The sequence below is a fragment of the Bubalus kerabau genome, chromosome 14 (genome assembly GCF_029407905.1).
Source record: "Bubalus kerabau isolate K-KA32 ecotype Philippines breed swamp buffalo chromosome 14, PCC_UOA_SB_1v2, whole genome shotgun sequence".
In the NCBI taxonomy this organism is placed as follows: Eukaryota; Metazoa; Chordata; class Mammalia; order Artiodactyla; family Bovidae; genus Bubalus; species Bubalus kerabau.
Genome location: NC_073637.1, coordinates 12,043,331 through 12,064,699, shown reverse-complemented (window position 1 = coordinate 12,064,699; position 21,369 = coordinate 12,043,331). Strand labels below are relative to the sequence as shown.

The 21,369-nt window shown below is 43.5% G+C and overlaps 1 protein-coding gene across 1 annotated transcript in view; it reads right to left on the bottom strand.

The window, feature by feature from the left end:
* The window catches only part of ADCY8 (adenylate cyclase 8), a 229,587-nt gene that overhangs the window by 82,325 nt on the left and 125,893 nt on the right, over nt 1-21,369 (bottom strand). Inside the window, exon 8 of the mRNA XM_055545749.1 lies at nt 3,896-4,093. Coding sequence (XP_055401724.1) covers nt 3,896-4,093 — 198 coding nt within the window. The remainder of the gene's footprint in view (nt 1-3,895; nt 4,094-21,369) is intronic.

Sequence of the window (21,369 nt, the reverse complement as noted above, 5' to 3'; positions counted from 1 at the left end):
GGCCACCGTCTATACGGGGTCGCACAGAGTCGGACACGACTGAAGCGACTTAGCAGCAGCAGCAGTCAGTCACCCAATAAGTATTTATGCAACACTGGGAGGCGGGTAAAAGTCCCACTTCACATAAAGCTTGGAACAGATGCTAATTTTTACAAGCTAATGTAACCAAGAAGTGTCTGGATGACATTTCAAAGTGTTTTTTCACGTTCTCCAATTCACTAATAAAGGTGGAAAGGAGAACAGTTTCCCTTATTCAAATAACCATATATTGTTCAAACAGAATGAAGCCTTTTCTTCCTACAGAATTTCCAAGGTAAAAATCATTGTTTCCATTCCCAGTTTTTCTCTCAGAAAATATACTTTTATGGTCCAAACTTGCTCCCAAAGAGCAGGGTAGGGCAGTGGGAAGAGAAAAGACTTTGGAGTCACAAACACAGTAAATATTTCAACAAATCTAAGATGCACAATTTTTACCCCACCTTTTTTAACACTGAAATCAGAAAGTTATCTTACTGTCAGTGGAGACTTAAAATCTTGAATTCTTCCAGGGAGGTTTGTGATTGCTGTTACTGGTCACTAGGGGGCAATACGGACCCAGTGACGTGAAAGTCTCTCGGTGGTGTCCGACTCTTCGCCACCCCTTGGACTATACAGTCCATGAATTCTCCAGGCCAGAATACTGGAGTGGGTAGTCTTTCCCTTCTCCAGGGGATCTTCCCAACCCAGGGATTGAACCCAGGTCTCCCGCATGGCAGGCGGATTCTTTATCAGCTAAGCCACTAAGGAAGCCCCAAAATACTGGAGTGGGTAGCCTATCCCTTCTCCAGCAGATCTTCCTGACCCAGGAATCGAACCCAGGAATCCTGCATTGCAGGCAGAGACCACTTTAAATTCTCTGCCTGACTTTTTTTAAAGATCACATTCAGAGTGTGAACTCAGGTGGCAAAACCATGTGCATTCCATTTTGGAGTTCAATTTCTTGGAGAGGATTTTTGTTTGTTTGTTTTTTCATCTAACCAATACCCAGGGAGAGGCATGTGAATTTCCTTGTTTACTCTGTCTATTGGGTGGTTTTTCTTAGTGCTGCACAGAAACCAAACACCTCACAGTCTATGGTACCTTAGAGTCGATGAAATATGGCAACCAAATTCTGAGATCTATAACTTCTACTTAACCTCTAAGAGGTTCAGTTTTCTCTTACAAAAGTAAGTGAGATAGTAATGTTTCCCTGGGGATGCAATAGGCCAGTATACTGAAACGCTGGCCACAGAGTAGATGGACACTGATGCTATGCTCTAACTCTGGAGTCCTGTGAATTGAAGCCTCTGCTTTTATTTTGGTAAGGCTTCTGGGACCCTTTCTTATCTGACCTCTCTCCCAAATCCCTGCCCTGAGCCTTCCACTTCATCCAAAGTTCAAAGAGAAGAGAATGAAGATGGCACAGGATTGCCTTCTCCAGACAAGGGCCTGGGGGAGCAGATCCTCAGGGCTCCTGGGAGGGGCAGTGTCCTGACCAGACCAGGGCACTGGCTTTGGGGTCACAGTGAGCTCAGATTGCAGTCCCTATACTGACAGTTTGAGTTTGGGTGGGCTACCGAATCATTTCTCCATGCCCCATTTCACCAAGTATAAAAGGAGGCTCTTTATAATAATCCATTGGGTTGGCCAAAAAGTTTGTTTGGGTTTTTCTGTAACATCTTATGAAAAACCTGAATGAACTCTGGCCAACTCAATATTTCTTACTGTCATTGTTAGTCAGTTTGTGCTCATAGCTTAGAAATTGTTGTTGTGTAGTCGCTAAGTCCTGTTTGACTCGTGGTGACTGTAGCCTGCCAGGCCCCTCTGTCCATGGGATTTGCCAGCAAGACTACTGGAGTGGACTGCCATTTCCTTCTCTAGGGGATCTTCCTGACCCTGGAATCGAACCCGCGTCTCCTGCTTGGCAGGCAGATTCTTAACCACTGAGCCACCAGGAAAGCACATAACTTAGAATGGTACCTGTTGTTGTTCAGTTGCTAGTCATGTTTGACCCCATGAACTGCACTTCTTGTGTTTGTGACCCCAGGAACTGTAACCTGCCAGGCTCTTCTGTCCATGGGATTTCCCAGGCAGGAATACTGGAGCAGGTTGCCATTTTCTTCTCCAGGGTGAAATAACCACTGGTTACTACTTTTGATATATCCTCTGCTCAGCAGTAGTGTTGCCCCCGGAGAGGGTCTCTGAGCAGGAGTCAACGAGGACTGTCTCTGTGACACGAGGGGAGTGAGCACTATCCTGTGTGCCTCGATTGCCCGCCCCTGGGAGCCCATGTGATGCAGAGCACATGCTAGATGGTGTAAGACTGGACTACCAGTGACCTAATCCCCACGTGTCTGTTCAGGAGCAGATGCTGTCCCTTGCTTTTCCTAGAAGAACCTCCCTGGTCACAGAAAGCAACCTCTGATACATAGTGCCTCCTCTACATCCAATACCCCTCCAACACCAGTGCCTGAAGGTCAGCACCAGACACTATTGAATAAAATACATTAGAAATGATCTCTAGTCTGCAGGGGTCAGGTCATCAGTGAAGCAAGTACATCTTTAGCAAGAATGAATAAAAGAGTTTTTGCACAGCTCTGGATACAGCCTAATTGAGAAGATTCTTTGTAAGACCACCCTGCCTTTCCTAGCTCCTTCAATGGAGAAGCCAGGATAGAAAATGCCTTTAATTATATTACTAACAAGAAAAATCCACGTGCAATGGTGGGGTGGGGTGGGGTGGGTTGTTGAATAGGCAAAGTGTTTCTTTTCCTTTTGTTTTGTTAGTACATAGACACAATACATTCAAACTGTGAATCGCAGGTGAAGATCTTAATTTTGGAGTTTGCAACTTTCAGATAGTTATCAAAGAGACTCACTGGGAATAATGCATGTGCTTGGAAGTGTGAATTCTCCAAACACAGCAAAGTAGACTCTCCCAGGCAGCTGAGCAAACTTGCAAAAAATTGCTCATTGGAGCTTTGCAGAGTATCGAATCAAACTCCTGAAATTTGCTTGCAAATCCCCTGCTGTTCTTGCCGGAGGCTCCTGCAGATGCTAAGCACCTCCTGTGCTCAGCCAAGGAAGGTCTGTCAGCTTCCATCAGTGCAAACGAGCAGCCTAGTTACCCAGGGACACCACCCGCTCATGGTTTGGTGCTGGGGGGAGGGGAGAAGGGGCGTGAAACTAAGTTATCATCAATACGGTAATGGTGGCCACTTCTGAGCAGTTCATTTCATCAAGGCATTGCCTGGAGCATTTCATCCTGAATTATCAGGGAGGTGTGTCCATCAGCCTCATTGTACAGAGAGGATCTCCTGCTCAGAGACTCCTTCACTTACTGAAGGTCACACAGCAAGGAAGTGGCAGAGGTGGAACTGGAACCCAATTCTGAATCCACTACCATGTACTATGCGTACATCGGGGGAACTCTGAGCAGCCGACAACTGGGAGAATGGGAGAACAGGTGTCTACATCTAACAAAGACAGTGTTTATCACTAATACTTGCATTAGGTTATTGGGTGCCCTCATATAGTAGGTTACAAGGGTAGCAGATTCACCTAAAATCAAAGGCAAGTGGGTGCTAACGTCACTTGGGTTAATAATGTCAAAGTGGAAGGAACTCCTTTGTTCTTTCCATCATCTTTTCCATAAAGAGCAAACTTGACGCTCTCTTTATCTAACCAGCATCTCCTTTCATGGCCTTCGGTCTACTCATGATTTTCAAAGAGAAAAAAGAAAAGACAGTACCAAACCAAACAAACACACAACAAACACACCAACCAAAACCGTAGCCCCTGGGCTCTCTCTCTAGTCCCGTGAACATTTACGACAATTTATTTCAGAAAAAGAGCCACTGTGGAGACCCAGCTCTACCTTGTGCTCCAGGCTGGAGTCTTTAAACATCAGTGAGAATGGCTTGATATGCTCTCTTCTCAATTTATCACCACTCCGCAAGTCGATGGTATGTTCTATTCTCTTGTTAATTTCCTCAGGCCCAGACTGGACATGCAAAGCTTGTGCAAGATGGTTTGGAAGTAGATTTATTGAATTTCTTGTTAGGGCAGCCAGAGTCTAGGGGGAAAGCACATGCAAACACAATAAACCTGCTAGTCCCCTTTGGATTAAAAAGAAAGGCAATGTGTTCAGATTAGGTTGCATTGCAAACAGTAATAGCATTCCATGCAGTTGTATTCAGTGAAACCTACAGAAGTTGATAAGTTAGCATTTGGTTCCCAGAAACACAACCTGGAAAAACAGTATATCAAGGGGGACATTTCCCTCTCCTCTGTGTAGGTGCACTGAATTCCTTCGGTTCAGGTATAGGGAGAGCTGTCGGTTTGCAAATGTTAACCAAGAGCCTTCTCTAACCAGGCACATCCCTGGTTTGAGAGAAAGAAAACCAATACAAATAACAGAAGGGAAAACGGAGCTGAAAAGCCCACAGAAATGATCCTCTCCAACCAAGTAGCTTCCACATTTTCATGTGGTCTTTCCTTGAATGGTGGTGGAGAGACTTGGGGACGAATGGCTTGCAAATTTTTTTTTTTTTAGCATTTCTCATGGACAGTCAAATGAGCCAGAATCTGCTACTTAAGCTTGATGGAGATTGTTAGACCTTGTACACTTGACGAATGTTTTTCCCCATAGACTGTCATATATCTATATTTTCGTATAGATATATGTGTTTGATTTCCTTTAGGCAAAAATGCAAGCAGTTGCAGCCTCTCACCGTTTCACAGGATTAAACAGCAGGAGGTGGGGAAAGGCACAACCACCATGGTTGATCACTGGGTGTGGCCACATGGACGCAGAAATAACACTGGCTTAGGAAGACCCAGCAGATTTGGCAGAGGGGACTCTGTCTCCTGGCATCTTAGCCGCAGGTGACAAGATCAACCAGTAGGATCCAGCCAAATGCAACACCCACTCGCAGCTCCAATTTCAACTTCTTTGACCCAAAACATGAGAGTTGGAGCTCGAGGACGGCAAGGTTCATCTCCTCCCCGAAAAGATCTCTTGAGAAGACGTGGAGGATGCAGTACCTCTGTAGAGGGGAAGAGAAAGCTCTGCCTCCGTACACACTCACTGCATCTTCTTTTCTCTGCCAGCCTCTCATCTTGGCCAATGTTAGACCATAGGCTAGACTGAGATAAGATGATGCAGTCATGAAATAACAGCCTGTGAGAGCTGATAGAACACCTTGGAGGCCCTCCTGCCTGAATCCTTCATATACCCACGTTGTGGTTGTTGTTCAGTCGCTTAGTCGTGTCTGACTCTTTGTGACCCCATGAACTACAGCACGCCAGGCTCCCCTGTCCTTCACTATGTTCTGGAGTTGGCTCAAACTCATGTCCATTGAGTCGGTGATGCCATTCAACCAATCTCATCCTCTATCACCTCCTTCTCTTGCCCTCAATCTTTCTCAGTGTCAGGGTTTTTTCCAATGAGTTGGCTCTTTGCATCAGGTGACCAAAGTACTGGAGCTTCATGAGCCTCAAAGAATTATACTCATGAGCCATCAGCTTCTCTGCAGCCAGGTCAGACTCTGACTCTGGAGCCAGAGTTGGGGGCTTTGATCTCATGGAGCCCACTAGCCCATTCCATGAGGATTCCTCCTATGACACTGTTGGACTCTTCCTTTTAATCTTCATGGAGATACTCAACATAACCTAAATTCATAGTCTCTAAAGAATTCTACAGCAGGGCTTTATCACTGGTAGAATTTACTGAAAACCTTTTCTCCAGCCACACGACAGAAGATGGAGTCACAGGTGCCAACACGAGCAAGTACAGTATATGCTCTGAGGATTCTGAAGGTAATTTGAGCACTGAGTGCCAAGGAGGCAACCACAGAGAAAGAACAAATGTCAGGTGGAGGTACGGCAGGATGAGCGGGGAGAAGGAGCGGGTCCAAGAGAAGGAAGCAGGTACCAGTGTTTTAGAAAACCGAAGAGCAGGGTTCATACCCGGGCAGAGGGTTTGAGCTCTGGGGTTAAATGTTTTTAGAACAGCATCTCAGAAGGTGAAGGAGACTGGAGCCTACCCTCTGTGGATCTCCTATTGGCTTCTTGGGCAGAAATTCTCTCCACTGTTTGGAAATGTCAGAATTCAGTCTTCTATCTCAGGGAGGAGGCATGAAAGACACTCTGCTGCTCATGGCAGACCCAAAACACAAACTGAGGTGTGCCCAGTACCATTGGGAACATAATTTTCCAAACTCCATTCCAGGTCTATGAATTTGGGCAAATTGTTTAAACCCTGTGGGACTTCCCTAGCAGCTCAGCAGCATTTAAGATGGTTAAGGCTTCACGCTCAGCTACAGAGGACATGGGTTCAATCTCTGGTTGGAGAGCTAAGATCCTGCATGCTTTGATGTGTGGGAAAAAAAAAATGATCGAAGGCCAGATGAAAACCAGAGTTCCTTCTGAACTCAAATTTCTGAACATAGGGTCTTGCTGAGAGTCTCGGGATTTTGTAAACTTCATTTGGATGGGGTAGGAGAATATATACCCTCTCAAACTCATCATTTGGTTTATGACCAGAAGACTGTTCTTTCGGAATCATGTTTATCTGTGTACATACTAACAATGTACTTTTTTCTTTTTAAAATAGGGGTCCTATGGCTTCATGAGAAGAGTTGACTCATTGGAAAAGACTGATGCTGGGAGGGATTGGGGGCAGGAGGAGAAGGGGACAACAGAGGATGAGATGGCTGGATGGCATCACTGACTCGATGGACGTGAGTCTGGGTGAAACTCCGGGAGTTGGTGATGGACAGGGAGGCCTGGTGTGCTGCGATTCATGGTGTCGCAAAGAGCTGGACACGACTGAGCGACTGATCTGATCTGATGGCTTCATGGATAGTCATACATTTGGTATTTCTTAATCAGTTTGTGCCAGCAAATAACAAATTACTCCCAATGAGATCTCAGACTGAAAGTGTACTCTAGAAACATCCAGTTTTGTTGAGTCAAAAACACTTCAGCTCTTATGGATCACATATTCCAGTCTTCACACACCCTCTGCAGTATGCGTGTAGATGCTGTAAATCAGCCTGCACAGTCTCCATTCTGGAATTTGAGGAAATCATCCCTCTCTTTCATCACAAGATTCTCTTAATTAACTCTTTCCCAAAAATCTTGTTTTAAGGAACACAGGAATGAAGGAATGCTTCTTTACAAAATGGTTTGTGGACCAATCAATTTAGGAAATGTGGATCCACTGTTTGTTTACTGACATCCATTCTCACTACTCTCCTCCAGAGAAAGGGTTTTGTCTCTTTTGCGAATCTCTTTGTCTGGAGTGTGTATGCCAGAACCTGGTACTAAAGTAAGCACTCAGTACTGGTGTGTTGAATGAAAAAATTCTTACATCCTCCTATTGGAGTCTCACAGTACACATTACTGAAATAAAGGTACTGATAAGTTCTGCAGAAATCAGGCTTTTAAATTCTGTATTTTCCGAACTTTTATAACCATGAAACAGTTTTTGCTCAGATCTCCTCTACATGGTTCGTGGAGGACCACTTTGGAAATAAGACTCTAAAGTTCTTCCCTGGTTTTGTTTGCAACTCTTACTTAGTGGATCTGTTTCTGATCTCTGAATAGAATCTATTTACTCGCCTCCACTTTTCTTCCACAGGCTAACGGCGTCAGCTTTCCCAATCACTTCACAGGTGACACGGTTTCCACACAGGGCACGACAATGCTCTCTACTTTGTCCATACCTTGAGTATACTACTGCACAGAATCAGACTGAATGCAAACGACATCAGACTCTGTGTTGGAGCCTAGGCAACTAACACAGTATGACCTGGTAAACAATTACTCCGTCTATTACATTTTACGCACTTGAATGTGTGGCAGCTAGGTAGAATGTCCTACTGCTTCTTTAAAACCCAATTCAGACATCATCTTCTGCAATAAGCCTATTATGAGTCTGCATGTATTCTTAGCACAGCAGTTACTGTGATGTATTGTTACCGCCTCATTGTGGGTTTGCCTGTTCCTCTAGGCTCTGATCTGGAGGGCCAGGCATTGTGTTTTACCCGTAACTAAACCTTCAGCATCTGGCATATTTGATAAATTCTTAATAAGCACTTTTGGAATGAATGAATGCATGCATGAATGAAAAGTTGAATGGCTGTGTCAGACTATTCTTAGGGCACTGTTTTCAATCTCTTGCTACCAAAAGTCTGGTGATGCTTTTCCTGTCTTCCCCCAAACGGACTCCAAATTTAGACTTTGTTTACCAAATTGCAATAAGAAGTAGTTTGTTTTCCTACTATTCAATTAAATGCCTAGTTTTTGATCAGCCTGGGATAACAGGCATTGCCACAACAGCTTAAGAGAATTCCAGCCAAGAGCAAGAACCTTGAAAGGCAGCTTTATGATGCTTCTCAGCATGGGGTTTTATTCAGGTGTTTGGAATCCAGAACATGAGGTCACAGATGGGAAAGCACTAACCTACAGTCCTTCTTGGGACCAAAGCCTGGATAAACATCAGCTTGAGTGTTTCCCATGAACCAGAATAAAGCAAAGGTTAAAGTCATCAGTGAAAGGGTGTCATCTTTTAGCCCGGCTGGAGACGGAGTCTTGAGATTAAGTGACAGGTAGCTGTGACTGAAATCCTGTACTGTAGGCCAGCTTGCTATTGATTGGGAAAGACCCAGAGAAGATGCCCAGCCCAGCAGGCTCAGAGTCTCACAGGGACCTCTGTCTCTTATGCAGAGATGGCTTATCCTCTCCCCAGACTCTGGCTGTTTCCAGCCTCAGGCTGGAGGCTGCACTCCGAAGCAGGTATGCCCAGTAGCTTCCTCAGCTGCTCCAGAGCTTCCTCCCATCACCCCTATGGCAGCACCTCCCTGAGCCTCACCTGGAGGCCTCTATGGCTCCACTTCAGACTTGTGGCCTGCAGGGTTTGGATTGCGGAAACGGCAGAAATTGTACGTTTTAGTCCCTAACCCATTTTCTGTGTCCTGCAACTCTAGGCCAATGCGAGAAGAAATCGCCAGGAACAAACACTAAGCCTGAATAAGGGCTCCCAGGTGTACACATTAGAGCTCTTTTTTATTCTGTGTTATGCTCAGTCGTGCCCTACTCTTTGTGACCGCATGGACTGTAGCCTTCCAGGTTCCTCTGTCCATGGGAGTTCCCAGGCAAGAATGTTGGAGCAGGTTGCCATTTCCTTATCAGGAGATCTTCCTGACCCAGGGATCGAAACGAAGTCTCCTGTATCTCCTGCATTGGCAGGCAGATTCTTTTCCACTGAGCCACCAGGAAAGCTCAATTTTTCCTTCTACTGTTTATTAAGCACCCCCAACCAGCCCCCAACTTCTCCTTTTTTTTAGTTATTTTTGTGTTCTTTTTATGAAAGCTCACTTGGGAAAGCTTTGAGGTGATCTAGTCCAAAATTATTTGCTCCAGGAAGAATGCTTGTTGCATTTGAAAGTGGAACAATTATTGTTTTTTCCCCTCAAATCCAGGGATGGGGAGCAGAGATTTCTTTGGGTATGCACATCATGTTTTTCTTGTAAGAAGGTTCTAGTGAAGTGAGTGAAGTTGCTCAGTTGTGTCCGACTCTTTGCGACCCCATGGACTGTGGCCTACCAGGCTCCTCTGTCCATGGGATTCTTCAGGCAAGAGTACTGGAGTGGGTTGCCATTCTAGGCAGTATTTATTTGGGAAACACTGAGCTGGGGGTCCCAGGGAAAATATCCACATGGGGCTTTCCAGAACCTGCCATGTAACAATTTTTCCTTTTGAGAAAAATAGAGGTGCTAGTGAATTAGACCATTCTTTATAAGCAAGGGGTGTTAGCCAAGATTGCCACAATTTTCCCTGTCTGTACTGAGAAAAAAATGAAATGTCACATTCAAATGATATACCTGATGCTTTTTCTAAAATTAGGGATATTGCTTACTTTCTCTCTCTTTAAGATATTTATACCATCATCACCTATCTCCCAAACAAATCAAAAGAATGTTTAATGAGATCTTACTGTGGGAGGAGGTTTACAGAATACAACTACAGGAAGAGTTGAAGGGATTTTCATAATAGGCTCATAGCTTCTGCACCAGGAAACGAAATAACAAGCATCAGAATGTCCGCTCTGTTGGCTGAAATAATAGTCTGGACATTTCTAGCCAGCCTGCTCCAGGATTCCAGCACCCCTCTGTAGCCTGGTTCCCCATTCTCAATTGTCAGCAAACAATGTCAGTCTGGGGCCTGGGCTATTTGAGCCTTCACTGCTTCCCACTTTGGAGCAGAATTGGAAGTGTGCAAATATTGGCTGGATGCTGCATTGGATAGGGAATAAAAAATATATAAGCTCCTTTGTCACTTTGTGGTCTGAAATTTCAAACTGTTTATGATTAAGAGAACAAAACAATAACCAGGAAGGTATCCCAAATTCTGGCAGATTCCACAATAAACATTGACTAATTTGCTGCTGATTTGAAGCACACAAACTCACTCTTGAACTTTTGACTAACATCGATAAGGCAGATCATCAAAACAGTTTACTTATTTGGGGGTTTAGGTCCCAGGTGTGCTAGGTTCTTTTCCCAGGGTCCTTTGTGTGACATTTAATGCCTCATTCTTTGCTTCAGTTCATCCTAATAGTGGCTCCTGGCTTTGGACACAGACATGCTGGTTGGTTGCCTTTGGACTGCGTGTGTGCTACATTGCTTCAGTCTTGTCCTACTCTGTGCGACCTCGTGGACTGTAGCCTGCTAGGCTCCTCTGTCCATGGGATTCTCCAGGAAAGAATACTGGAGTGGGTTGCCATGCCCTCCTCCAAGAGATCTTCCCGACACAGGGATCGAAACCGTGCCTCTTGCGTCTCCTGCATTGGCAGGAGGGTTCTTTACCACTAGTGCCACCTAGGAAGCCCCTCCATTTAGCTGCTGCTGCTGCTAAGTCACTTCAGTCGTGTCCGACTCTGTGCAGTCCCCGAGACAGCAGCCCACCAGGCTCCCCCGTCCCTGGGATTCTCCAGGCAAGAACACTGGAGTGGGTTGCCATTTCCTTCTCCAATGCATGGAAGTGAAAAGTGCAAGTGAAGTCGCTCAGTCGTGTCCAACTCCTAACGACCCCATGGACTGCAGCCTACCAGGCTCCTCCATGCATGGGATTTGCCCTTTAGCTGAGGGGTGGGCAAATGGTCATTTGTGGCTGAATTTTTGGGCTGACCACAATTCCAGGTAATTGGGCAGAGCTCTCGAAACAAGGTTACCCGGAGCCCACAGAGGGAAGCTCCAGCATTCAAGATTTTGTCCCGGAGCTCTGATCCAAGGACCTCAGAGCCAGATTAACCCAGGACAAGTGGTGCCTGACACTGATTCTGTCCGGCCAGGAGCTTGTCTGGCTCTGTTTGACTCATCTGCTAACTAATTCGGGATCCCTTAAGTCTGATTTCATCCTCTGAATTTCTCAGAAAGATGCTAATCTCACTGTGGGAACAGGATTGTACTCTTGTCATTACACACTTGAGCCATTTTTAATCAAAAATAGTTGCTAAACTGCTGCAGAATTGGCTGAAGCAGAACTTGGCACGCCCATTTAGATGTGGCCACTTTGAAGTTAGATGATTTGGGGGCAAGCTGCCAGGTGAATTATTAGCTTTTAAAATATCACATCCACAGTAACGGGTGGAAGAGATGTGCAAACCCCGGCTTGGACCTCATCTCAGGACTGGGTGGAGTGGGTGAGCGGGATGGTGAGGACTTAGGGAGGGAGGCAGGATTTCCATCTGGATATGGCTCATGAGCTGGGGCGAGAGAAACCGACACACTGATGGCTTGTTTATCGAGCCACAGGGTAGGCGTGAATCAAAGTAGTCACAGCACTGAAATGACTGGGCCAAAATGTAATTGACTGTGGCTGGAGAGGTGGCCACCAGCCCACTGGCCAAGTGACCCTTTGTTCTGGCAACGGATTGGGTTGGCGATCAGATAATTTCAGCTCAGGTAATGAATAAACGAACATCTATCAGGACCGAAGTTATTCAGATTTCTTGTGAACATCAGTGATGTAGGTTTTTCAGAAATGTTAATGCCATGGGAAAAATTAGTGTGTGTGTGTTATATCTATGTCTTTGTTTACTTAACAGAAATTTGCAGAAATTTTAAATATAAGAATTACCTAACTTTTTATCTTTTTTAAAAGGTTCTGAAGTAACTCTTTTCATTGAGGAATATGACCTAAGTATTACATCAAGTTGTTCAGTCTGTCTGATTCTTTGAGACCCCATGGACTGCAGCATGCCAGGCTCCCCTGTCCTTCACTATTTCCCAGAATTTGTTCAGATTCATGTCCACTGAGTTGGTGATGCTATCTAACCATTACATTCTATCAAGAGTTGCTGATAAATTGCTCATATTTGGTGCTATAAGTCTATGGGCCTTATTATACAATTTGCTGATTAAGTTTAATGACTGATACTTTCCTGGATTCAGCTTCCAAGGAGCTCACATTACTGACCTGCAAGAATCCAGCCTCTAAACTTTTCAACAGAGATGGGGTGACAGGCTGGGGCCTGGGCCCCTCGGCTGCACTGCTGCAATGCTTGCAGCTGAACTCACCTCTCCATGAACTGCAAAATAGGAAGAAACTGGAAGGGACTAAAAATAACTGTGTGCATGTGCAGTTGGGGCAAATTCTGATCAAAAGATACAAAAAGACCAAAAAAGCCCAACTGCCACTTCTGAAGAGCCAGGAGCAAAAACAGGGAGTTGGTAGCAAAAGCAGGGTACTGTGCATGCCCCCTGCACACAACACCACCTAAAGGGTGGACAAATGACCCAAGCCACCCTTCTGGCCAGACCCCTGGATACATCCCTACCCTCATCCCATATAAGGAACAAGCTTGCCCCCACTTTGGGAAATGAGCAAGCAAGGGAACCTGCTACTTGTTCTTGCCCCCTCCTGCTACAGCCAGGGCCCCAGTAAAGCCTTGCCTGAATTTTGTGTCTGGCCTTTGATCAATCTCTATATAGAGGAGGCCAAGAACCCTGGAGGGTAACAATAGCAGGACAAAACTGGGAAAAGAAGAGGCTGCTCCCTGGCTTCTACATCCTCTTATCCTAACTTTTCTACCACACACTTTATTAGATTGATCTAATTAATTTAGCTCTTCTTGGCTATCATTATTCCTAATGTTTATTTCTGAGTTTATCATTTAAGAACAGTCCTGTGTCTAAGTAGTCTCAAGATAAGGACACCTGAGTGGGTGCTACCGTGTATGATGTATATGGAGCTCTTCTCATCTCAAGCTGTGAAAAGATCCTTTAAGGGGCTAAAAGTGATACAAAAGTCATGGAGTGGGAAAGACACAATGGAATCTAGTGGTTCATAACCTGGAATTCACAGTAGTAGTTTGAAGATCCTTGAGACATGACGGCCATTCAAAAAATTCCATCAATACCCAAGGAATTAGGACTATAACTCCTTGTAGACTCCAGGTGAAGTGAAAATAAGTACATACACAAATAGTTGAGATGAAGCTGGCCAGGCAAACAGAAATATCCAGGGTCTGTGCTCTCTGGGCTGGAACTGAATCATCTTATGGTGATTCGTTTCCTTGTGAAGAGCAGCAGCAATGGTGGATCATGACACATGCGAACCTCACTTTAAAGAGAGGGAGTACAAACTCACTCACATCAAATGCAATTTTCTTTGGAAAGAAAAACTCTGATATATATAAATTGCACTGGGTCAGAACAATGAAAGATATTCATGGAGAAGGGAAAATCTTGACATAACTCAATGAAGAACTTTTACAATGACACATTTCAGCGCAGCAAAACTGGTACCAAGATGAATAAAACTTAAATCCACTGCTACTTTTTCCAAATTGAGGAAATAAGTAAAAAAGCAAACAAACAGATTTTTGCTTTTTATTCCTACCTACCTTCACACATTTCAAATATCATACAATTATCTTCACATATTTAAAATACTATTGGGACTTCCGTGGCAGTCCATTGGTGAAGATCCCTGGTCGGGAAATTAGATTCCACATGCTTCTCCGCATGATCAAAAATACAAATTAAAAATTAACTACCACTGCGTTCACTGGGTCCAGTTCCTCAGATGTTTAGGGTTCCTGAAACAACTAGTCAGTCCCTGGTGAAAGAAGACTCCAATGAGTTTAGCAAAGTTTCAGCCAGCTACTGGCCATGGGGGAGCCACAGGCTACGCCTTGTGCCAACTTATACGCTCCTTTCCAGAGCTGCAATTCCATACGAGCCACAAATTCATCTCTCCCTTTATCTTTTCCACCTTAGTCTATCTCTGGAACTTCAGAGAAAGTGGGGATGTTGCGTCAAAGTTAATGGATCAAAATGCCTACCTAATCCACTCAGTGCTCTCTGGATGGCTTCAAATCCATTTGCCTTTCTGAAGAGAGTGAAAAACCAGATCCCTCTAATTCCTGGCTGAACTCAGCTGCTATCTTCAGAGTCGGGACTAAGAGCAGCCTGGGGAGTTTTGTTGTCAGTACAAGCCACGTTACCGGAAGAGTACAGATGGACTTCAGGGAAATGTCCAGAACCCATCATGGTGTCTATCCCCAAAGCCTGCAGATGTCCCATCCAATGAACATCAAAGCTTAATCTGATGTTAAAAGTGGTTCAAAAGAAATTACCTATGGAGGAAAATTTGCCTGTGGCTTCCTCTATACCAAGCCTGAACACAGACAATTAGATACTCAGCAGCTTGTCAAAGAAGCAGCTGACTCGGAAAACACAGCTTCCTCTTCAAGGCCACTGCCCCATATTTCGGGCATTTTTAGGGGTAGAAACTTCAGGTCAGGGTTCTCAGAGGGGAAGGAGAAGCATGCGCTTTAGTCCTCAGGAACCGAAACCCAGGCTGAGATGATGGGCCCTGTCTTTTCTCTCCTCCTGGGGTCTTGTTCCCTCATCCTTTGCTTCACTCCTGCTTGTCTGTAGATTTCAACTTAACCTCCCCTCCTTGGGAAGGTCTTCACTGACTACCTGGGATCACTATTTAGTTCTGCTAGAATGAGAACAATGTCCACTGAGCCTGATGACCTGCTAGTAATACCACTGGACTGTGAGCTCCCAGGCAGCTTGGACCTCTTTCAGCATCTTCCTGTCCTCAGCACCCAGTACAAAGCTTGGCAAATCGTAGTTCATTAAGTAGTTGAATAATCAATGGCTGCATGAATGAGGAAACAAACGGACTTCTGGGGGGATTGACTTGCCCAAGTCAAATGCTAAAGTAAAATGAGCTTGAATTAAGAGTGTTCTTTGTCTCCTGGCCTTTCATATGCAAAAAGGGGCCTGCCATTTAGTTTGCATACCACCTTTAGAGAGAAACAGAAGAAATCAAACCCTAGTGATCAGTATTTCTTGACAGGAGAATACAATGGTCGTGTTGATTATTTTGCTTGAATGATCATTTTGCCTGAAAAATAGCAAAGTGTGATGATGTTTATCATGAAGTTTGGTTCCCCCCCCCCTGTTTAATCAAAATGCAATTATACAGAACACTGAGAGAAAGGGCAGACTTCATCCCCTAGTTAGATGAAATTTCATCTCAATAATTTTTTTTTTTTTTTTTTTTTTTTGCTTTAACTCTTGCTTCTGATTTGGTATTAACATTTTAAGACAGTTCATTAGATGACAGTTATGCTAAACTGTTATACCAGGAAAACTAAACAAGGGGTATTCCCATTACTTCCCATCATTGCAAATAATTCCCAGTGAATTATTTGTTCTCTGGGCTTTGGGTGGCAAGATTCCGAAGTGTAGGTAACTCACCAGTATAGCCACAGACTTCCACCATGTGTCTGAGGCTGAAAAACTGAAGGGCAATGTTGGAGCTGAGAGAAAAGTCATGGGACCATCTGGTCCAGTGCTGCCTTTGCACAGATGAGAACCCTGAGGCCCGGAAGGGAGATGTGGTGGCCCAAGGCCTTGCAATAGTATGCGGAGAATCAGGGCCAGGACTCCATTCTCTTGAGTTTCTGTTCCAGCCCTTCCCACTATCATAGGGGCAAATTTGAGGTCCTGCAGAAATTTGCCCCAAGATTAGGAGACACACAGGGCTAACTTGCTCATTATGAGAAAACGGGCCCTCAACATCAAGTCCACATGGCTTTGATCAACAAGGCAATCAGATGAGAGTTGTTTTTTTTTTTTTCAATGGCTACAGAAAACAGGATCTAAGAGAAGTCCCAGCTGAGACTGATAAAAACATAATAACATAAATATGCTCTTATATCCTGCTTTCAACCGTGGCTAGCCTCACTCCCTACACATTTCTGGGGTCAAGATTCTCTAGGCTAAGTACAACTAAATCAAATGGTTCCTTTTTTGTTTTATTATTGCATAGACATGAGAGATTTTCCTGCTTAACCCTTTCCATGCCAACAATGATCGCATCAGGACTCTCAGGGAGTGAGATGTTAGGGGTATTGCTAACACTACCTGGAGGAAAAGCTGGCCCTTTTCTGGAGTTTTCACAGAAAATTTCTAAATACGCCTGCCGAGAAAGTGAGTCGTCTTCAGAGGGTGAAGACACACACACGTGCGCACACACACACACACACACACACGACCTTTTAAGGTTGACTGACCAGGAAACGAGGTAGACGGTAGAAACCTGGTATCCATCTTCAGGACACAGAGAGGAGGCAATGCAGCCTGATTCAAAGCATGAAGGTTTCAGAATCAGACATGACCGGGTTCTGGTTTTAGTTCTGTTGTTCACTCACTATATGCCCTTCAGGGAATGAACTTATCTCTCACATCACAATTTTGTCACTTGTAAAGCAGGCACATCAAACTGACCCAGTAAGACTGATGTGAGAATGAAACGCAAAGACTTTGAGCAACACTCCCCACGTGGTACCTGGCCTCAGGCTCTCTACTTCTATGAGTGTCAGTGACGCCATGGATGTTTATCTATGTTCCTGGTAAGGAAATGCATTTAATTTCTGTCTTGTTGTGTGGAGCACAAGCATACCTTATTTTAGTGCACTTCATTTTATTGCACTTTGCAGATATTGTGGTTTTTACAAACTGAAGGTTTGTGGAACCCTGCCTCAGGCAAGTCTATGGCTGCCATTTTTTTAAAACTGCATTTGCTGTCTTTGTGTCACATTTTGGTGATTCTTTCAATATTTCACACTACCGCATTGTATCTGCTGTGATCTGTGATCATCGATCTGTGCTGTGACTACCATGATTCACTGAAAGCTCAAGTGATGGTTATCTTTTTTAGCAAAAACATGTTTTTTAATTAAGGTATGTACATTTTTTAAGACATAATGTTATCACGCGTTTAATAGATGACTGTATACTGTTACTATAACCTGTATGCACTGGGAAACCAAAACATTGGTGTGACCTGTTTTATTGTGACATTTGCTTTATGATGGTGGTTTGGAAGCAGATCTAAAATAATTTCATTTGTGTTTTCGATCTTCACAGTACACATATGAACTTCATGAATAATGACCAAAGTCAGTCTACTGTAGAGAAACAACTAATATATACAACAGAAGTACCAAATGTGTACTCTCCCCACCAGTGATTCTTTTAAAAGGTCTAGAGGAGTAACGGAAAAATGCCTAGGTTCTGATGTCATGATCAATGTGAAAAGGAGGGATGGGACAATGGTGATGATTTCTCAATAAATGGGGGAGAGAACCCAGGCTTTAAAAGGGGGTTGCTTTTAAAAGAATAGCTCCACCTCTCTTGGCATATCACCTGTCATAAAAATCAAGTTGTATGGCTGATGCACTTTGCTGTACAGCAGAAACTCACACTGACATAGTAGTGTAAAGCCACTATACTCCAATAAAACACACACACACACTCAAGTTAAAATGATTCATATCCTCACACAATGCACTTTATAGAGACATAAAAGCTTCAACCTTTGATATCCTCTTATAAATCATATGTAAAAATGCTGTTTGTCTAATGAATCCATTCTTGCTCCCTACAATCCATTCTCCACAGGCAGTTGGAATGATCTCTTAAACATCTAAATTAAATCATGTCACTGGCCAGCTTAAAATAGTTCTATCACTTCCCTAGAATAAGATCCAAAGTCAACCAGGTTTTCAAGCTCAGCCTCTGTGTCCTTTAACTTCATCTTGTGTTCCTTCCTTCCCCATTCACTATGCTCTAGTCACTTGGGCCTTTTTGCTCTTCTAACACACCAAACTTTTTTCCCCACCCAGGGTCTTTGCACAAGCTGTTCCTACTATATATAATGTTCTTTTTCAGGTCATTCAAATGCAGGGTTCTTTCAACATTCATGTAAAATTTTCAGAGGTCTCTTGATGTAGTAAGTCTGCAGTAATTCTATTTGATCCCTAGTCATATATCCATCTATATTTACTTCTCAGTACTTCTGTGTTTTGATTAATTGTCTGCATTCTCTACTCCCTTAAAATAAGCTCATGAAAGATGGGGGCCAAGTCTGTCTTCTCCTTACATGATCCTCACCATCTCAAAGACTAAGACTGTTAAGCAATTGAATGAACCAGAACTCAAGCTTACAAACAGATTTTAGTTATAGCATGGGGAAAATATGATCTTCAGAATGAGGACCCTTTTCTTATGTCTTCATTTTCATCTCAAATTTTGTCTCTGTTCTGAGAAATTCAATGACCATGTTGATGACTCAGTCAACAGCCTAGCCTTGAAATTTCTTGGATATCCTCCTTGAGGTCAAAATGTTCACACTTTTGGTGTACTTCAGCTATCTACTTCTACTTTTGTAATCTTACATTTTAATAGTCCATGTATAATCATAAGCTTCTTGCCTTCTAAGTTTTCTTAATTTCATTTCACTCAGAGGCTCAGAGCATAGGAAACCTCACAGGTATCTGAGCCAGGGTTCAGGGAGCCAGGACACCAAATCAGTGGGCAAAACATCTGCCCATGTCAAGAGTAAAGGATAAAAAGCATAAGTGTTTAGGGTGTCCAAGAGTGGGCTGAAACAATTTTAGCCCAAGGGGGCACAGATATAGGGGCTGGGAAGATGCACAACATCTAAACCAAGAGATTATCTTCAGGCCTAGATTGGGACTGAAGACTCACGTAGAGGCCAGAAATAATTCTAAGTGACTTCCCTTGCTCCTGCAAACTACTAACGGACTCCTGAAATGGGTAGTGGAGAGGGGACTGGGGTGGAGTTGGGGTTATTGGAAATCCAGAGCTCTCTCATATCAACTTGGACAATCTGGCTTCTGACTTCACCACTGCATCAAGTCTGCCTCTCACCAATGTTGTTTTCCAATCCAATTCAAATTGGCAATTTTCAGTCGTCCTTTAACTGGGCCTTTTGGCTACACTGGACACTGTTGATCATCTTGTCCTTCTCACAATGCTCTGTTCTGTCGGCTTCCATGATACCTCATCGCCTAATCTCCTCTGATAACTTTGCTTCCTGTCTGTCTCTGTCATGGGATCCTGACTCTCCTTTACCTCCATCTGGTGTTCCTGCATGTCTGTCTTACACTTTCTTACTGTTTTATTTTGCATATTCCTTAGCATGATCTCTTTTACTCTCATGGTTTCATCTATCCTCAAATGTTACCAGACTCACATCCCTTGTGTAATCCTTTTATGCTTAAGCTCCAGAAGTGTGTGTTCAACAGCCTTTGGATATCTCCCTTGGACCTCTCCCTGGCTTTTAGTGTTTCCTTCCATTACAGTATTGCTTATTTTGGTGGGCAGGTCTACCATCCATCCTGTCAGATCCAAGCAAAAAACCAGGAAGTTAAACTTGATTGGGTCTTCTCCTTTTATACCAAGCAAAAAACCAGGAAGTTAAACTTGATTGGGTCTTCTCCTTTTCTACCCACATTTATTCATTTAATCAGTTTGATTCATTCAATTAGCAAACTGTAAACAAGCCTTGTTATTCGCCAGGTATTGTTCCGATTGTGGACTCAACAGTGATAAGGGAAACAGACACAATCCCTGTCTTCCCGAAGCATATAAACTACTGGCTGACTTCATCTGTAAAGTGTTTCTTTCCTCTGTCCCTCCTTCTGTATTATTCTAGCAGTAGTTGGCATGAAACAGATGCTCAATTAATCTTTATTGAATGAATGAATAATGAGAATGTAACTATCCAAACATCTGCTATCCATATAGCACCGATTACAGCATGGCATACCACTGTCCTTAAAAATATGTCAAAGAATACTTTATGAATAATAGAAGCTAAAACATCTGGCCAATTTAGCTAGAAAACCCCAACAAAGCATTAGTATGTTTTGTCTGTGTTAAGCTAACACTTGGATGGTCTGGGCTTTCTGTAGTACTGACCGGGTGATTTGGCAGAGCACAGGCTCAGCCAGACCAGCCCTGATCTCTTGCAGGCACACTCCATGCCCCTGCGCTGCACATATGGCTCACTGACTTCCAGAGCTAAGCACAAGTGCATCTGTGGCCGTTTTAATTGACTTAATCGTTTCCAAAATGTTATCAGTACCACTTGGTTATCAGCATATCATTGGCTCTTAAGTCTTAAGACATCAAAACAAACTGAGATTACTCATCCTGAAGATGGTAAATACAGGCAAAACTCAGGCATCTTAAGAAATATATGGTATGGTTAAACACCAAAAATAATAATCTTTGACTAATAATGACATCTTTCTGATATCAGTTAAGATCATTAGGAAATTAGCAGAGAAATATTTCTAGTATTCCTATATAATTCTACCAGATCAGTCAATCATGAATTAAAACCAAGTATCTCTACCTCTCTTCTGGGTTCTCAATTCTTAGTAGCAAGGACAGGCACACTGAGACTAAAACAATTATTAACAGAAATTATCCCCATTTCCACAATCAGCTTAAATGGATGGAGTTTTTCAAAAGGAAAGACCAAAAATAAAAGGAAAAACAGAAAAGCAAGAGAGACAACTTTATGCACAGTTGCTGAGGTGCTCAGGGTGGATCTGAGCATCTTTTTAAAAATAACCAGCATTCAGGCTCAAGTTAACAATAGACAGAGGAAACAGACGGTACTTTCAGCGGGGCATGCACCAACTCCAGGAAGTATTTAAGACTGTAATTTTCTATAATAGCAAATTGTACCATGTGCACCAATTCAGGGATGGAAAGAGGTAGGTATTGAAATCAGTGATGACTTGTGTGGGCATAATAAATTTTGGGGGAAAGTAAACACTCACAAAAGAACACTGAAGACCTAAGGGTCAACTCTTGCAACGCATGCAGACACAGTTGAACCTGCGTCTTTGCCCAGTGGAATGAGTTCCATGCATTGATCTACAGCTCCTTTACACAGAGCTGGAAGGAAACGGAGGTCACCCTGGCCTCAGAGCACCCT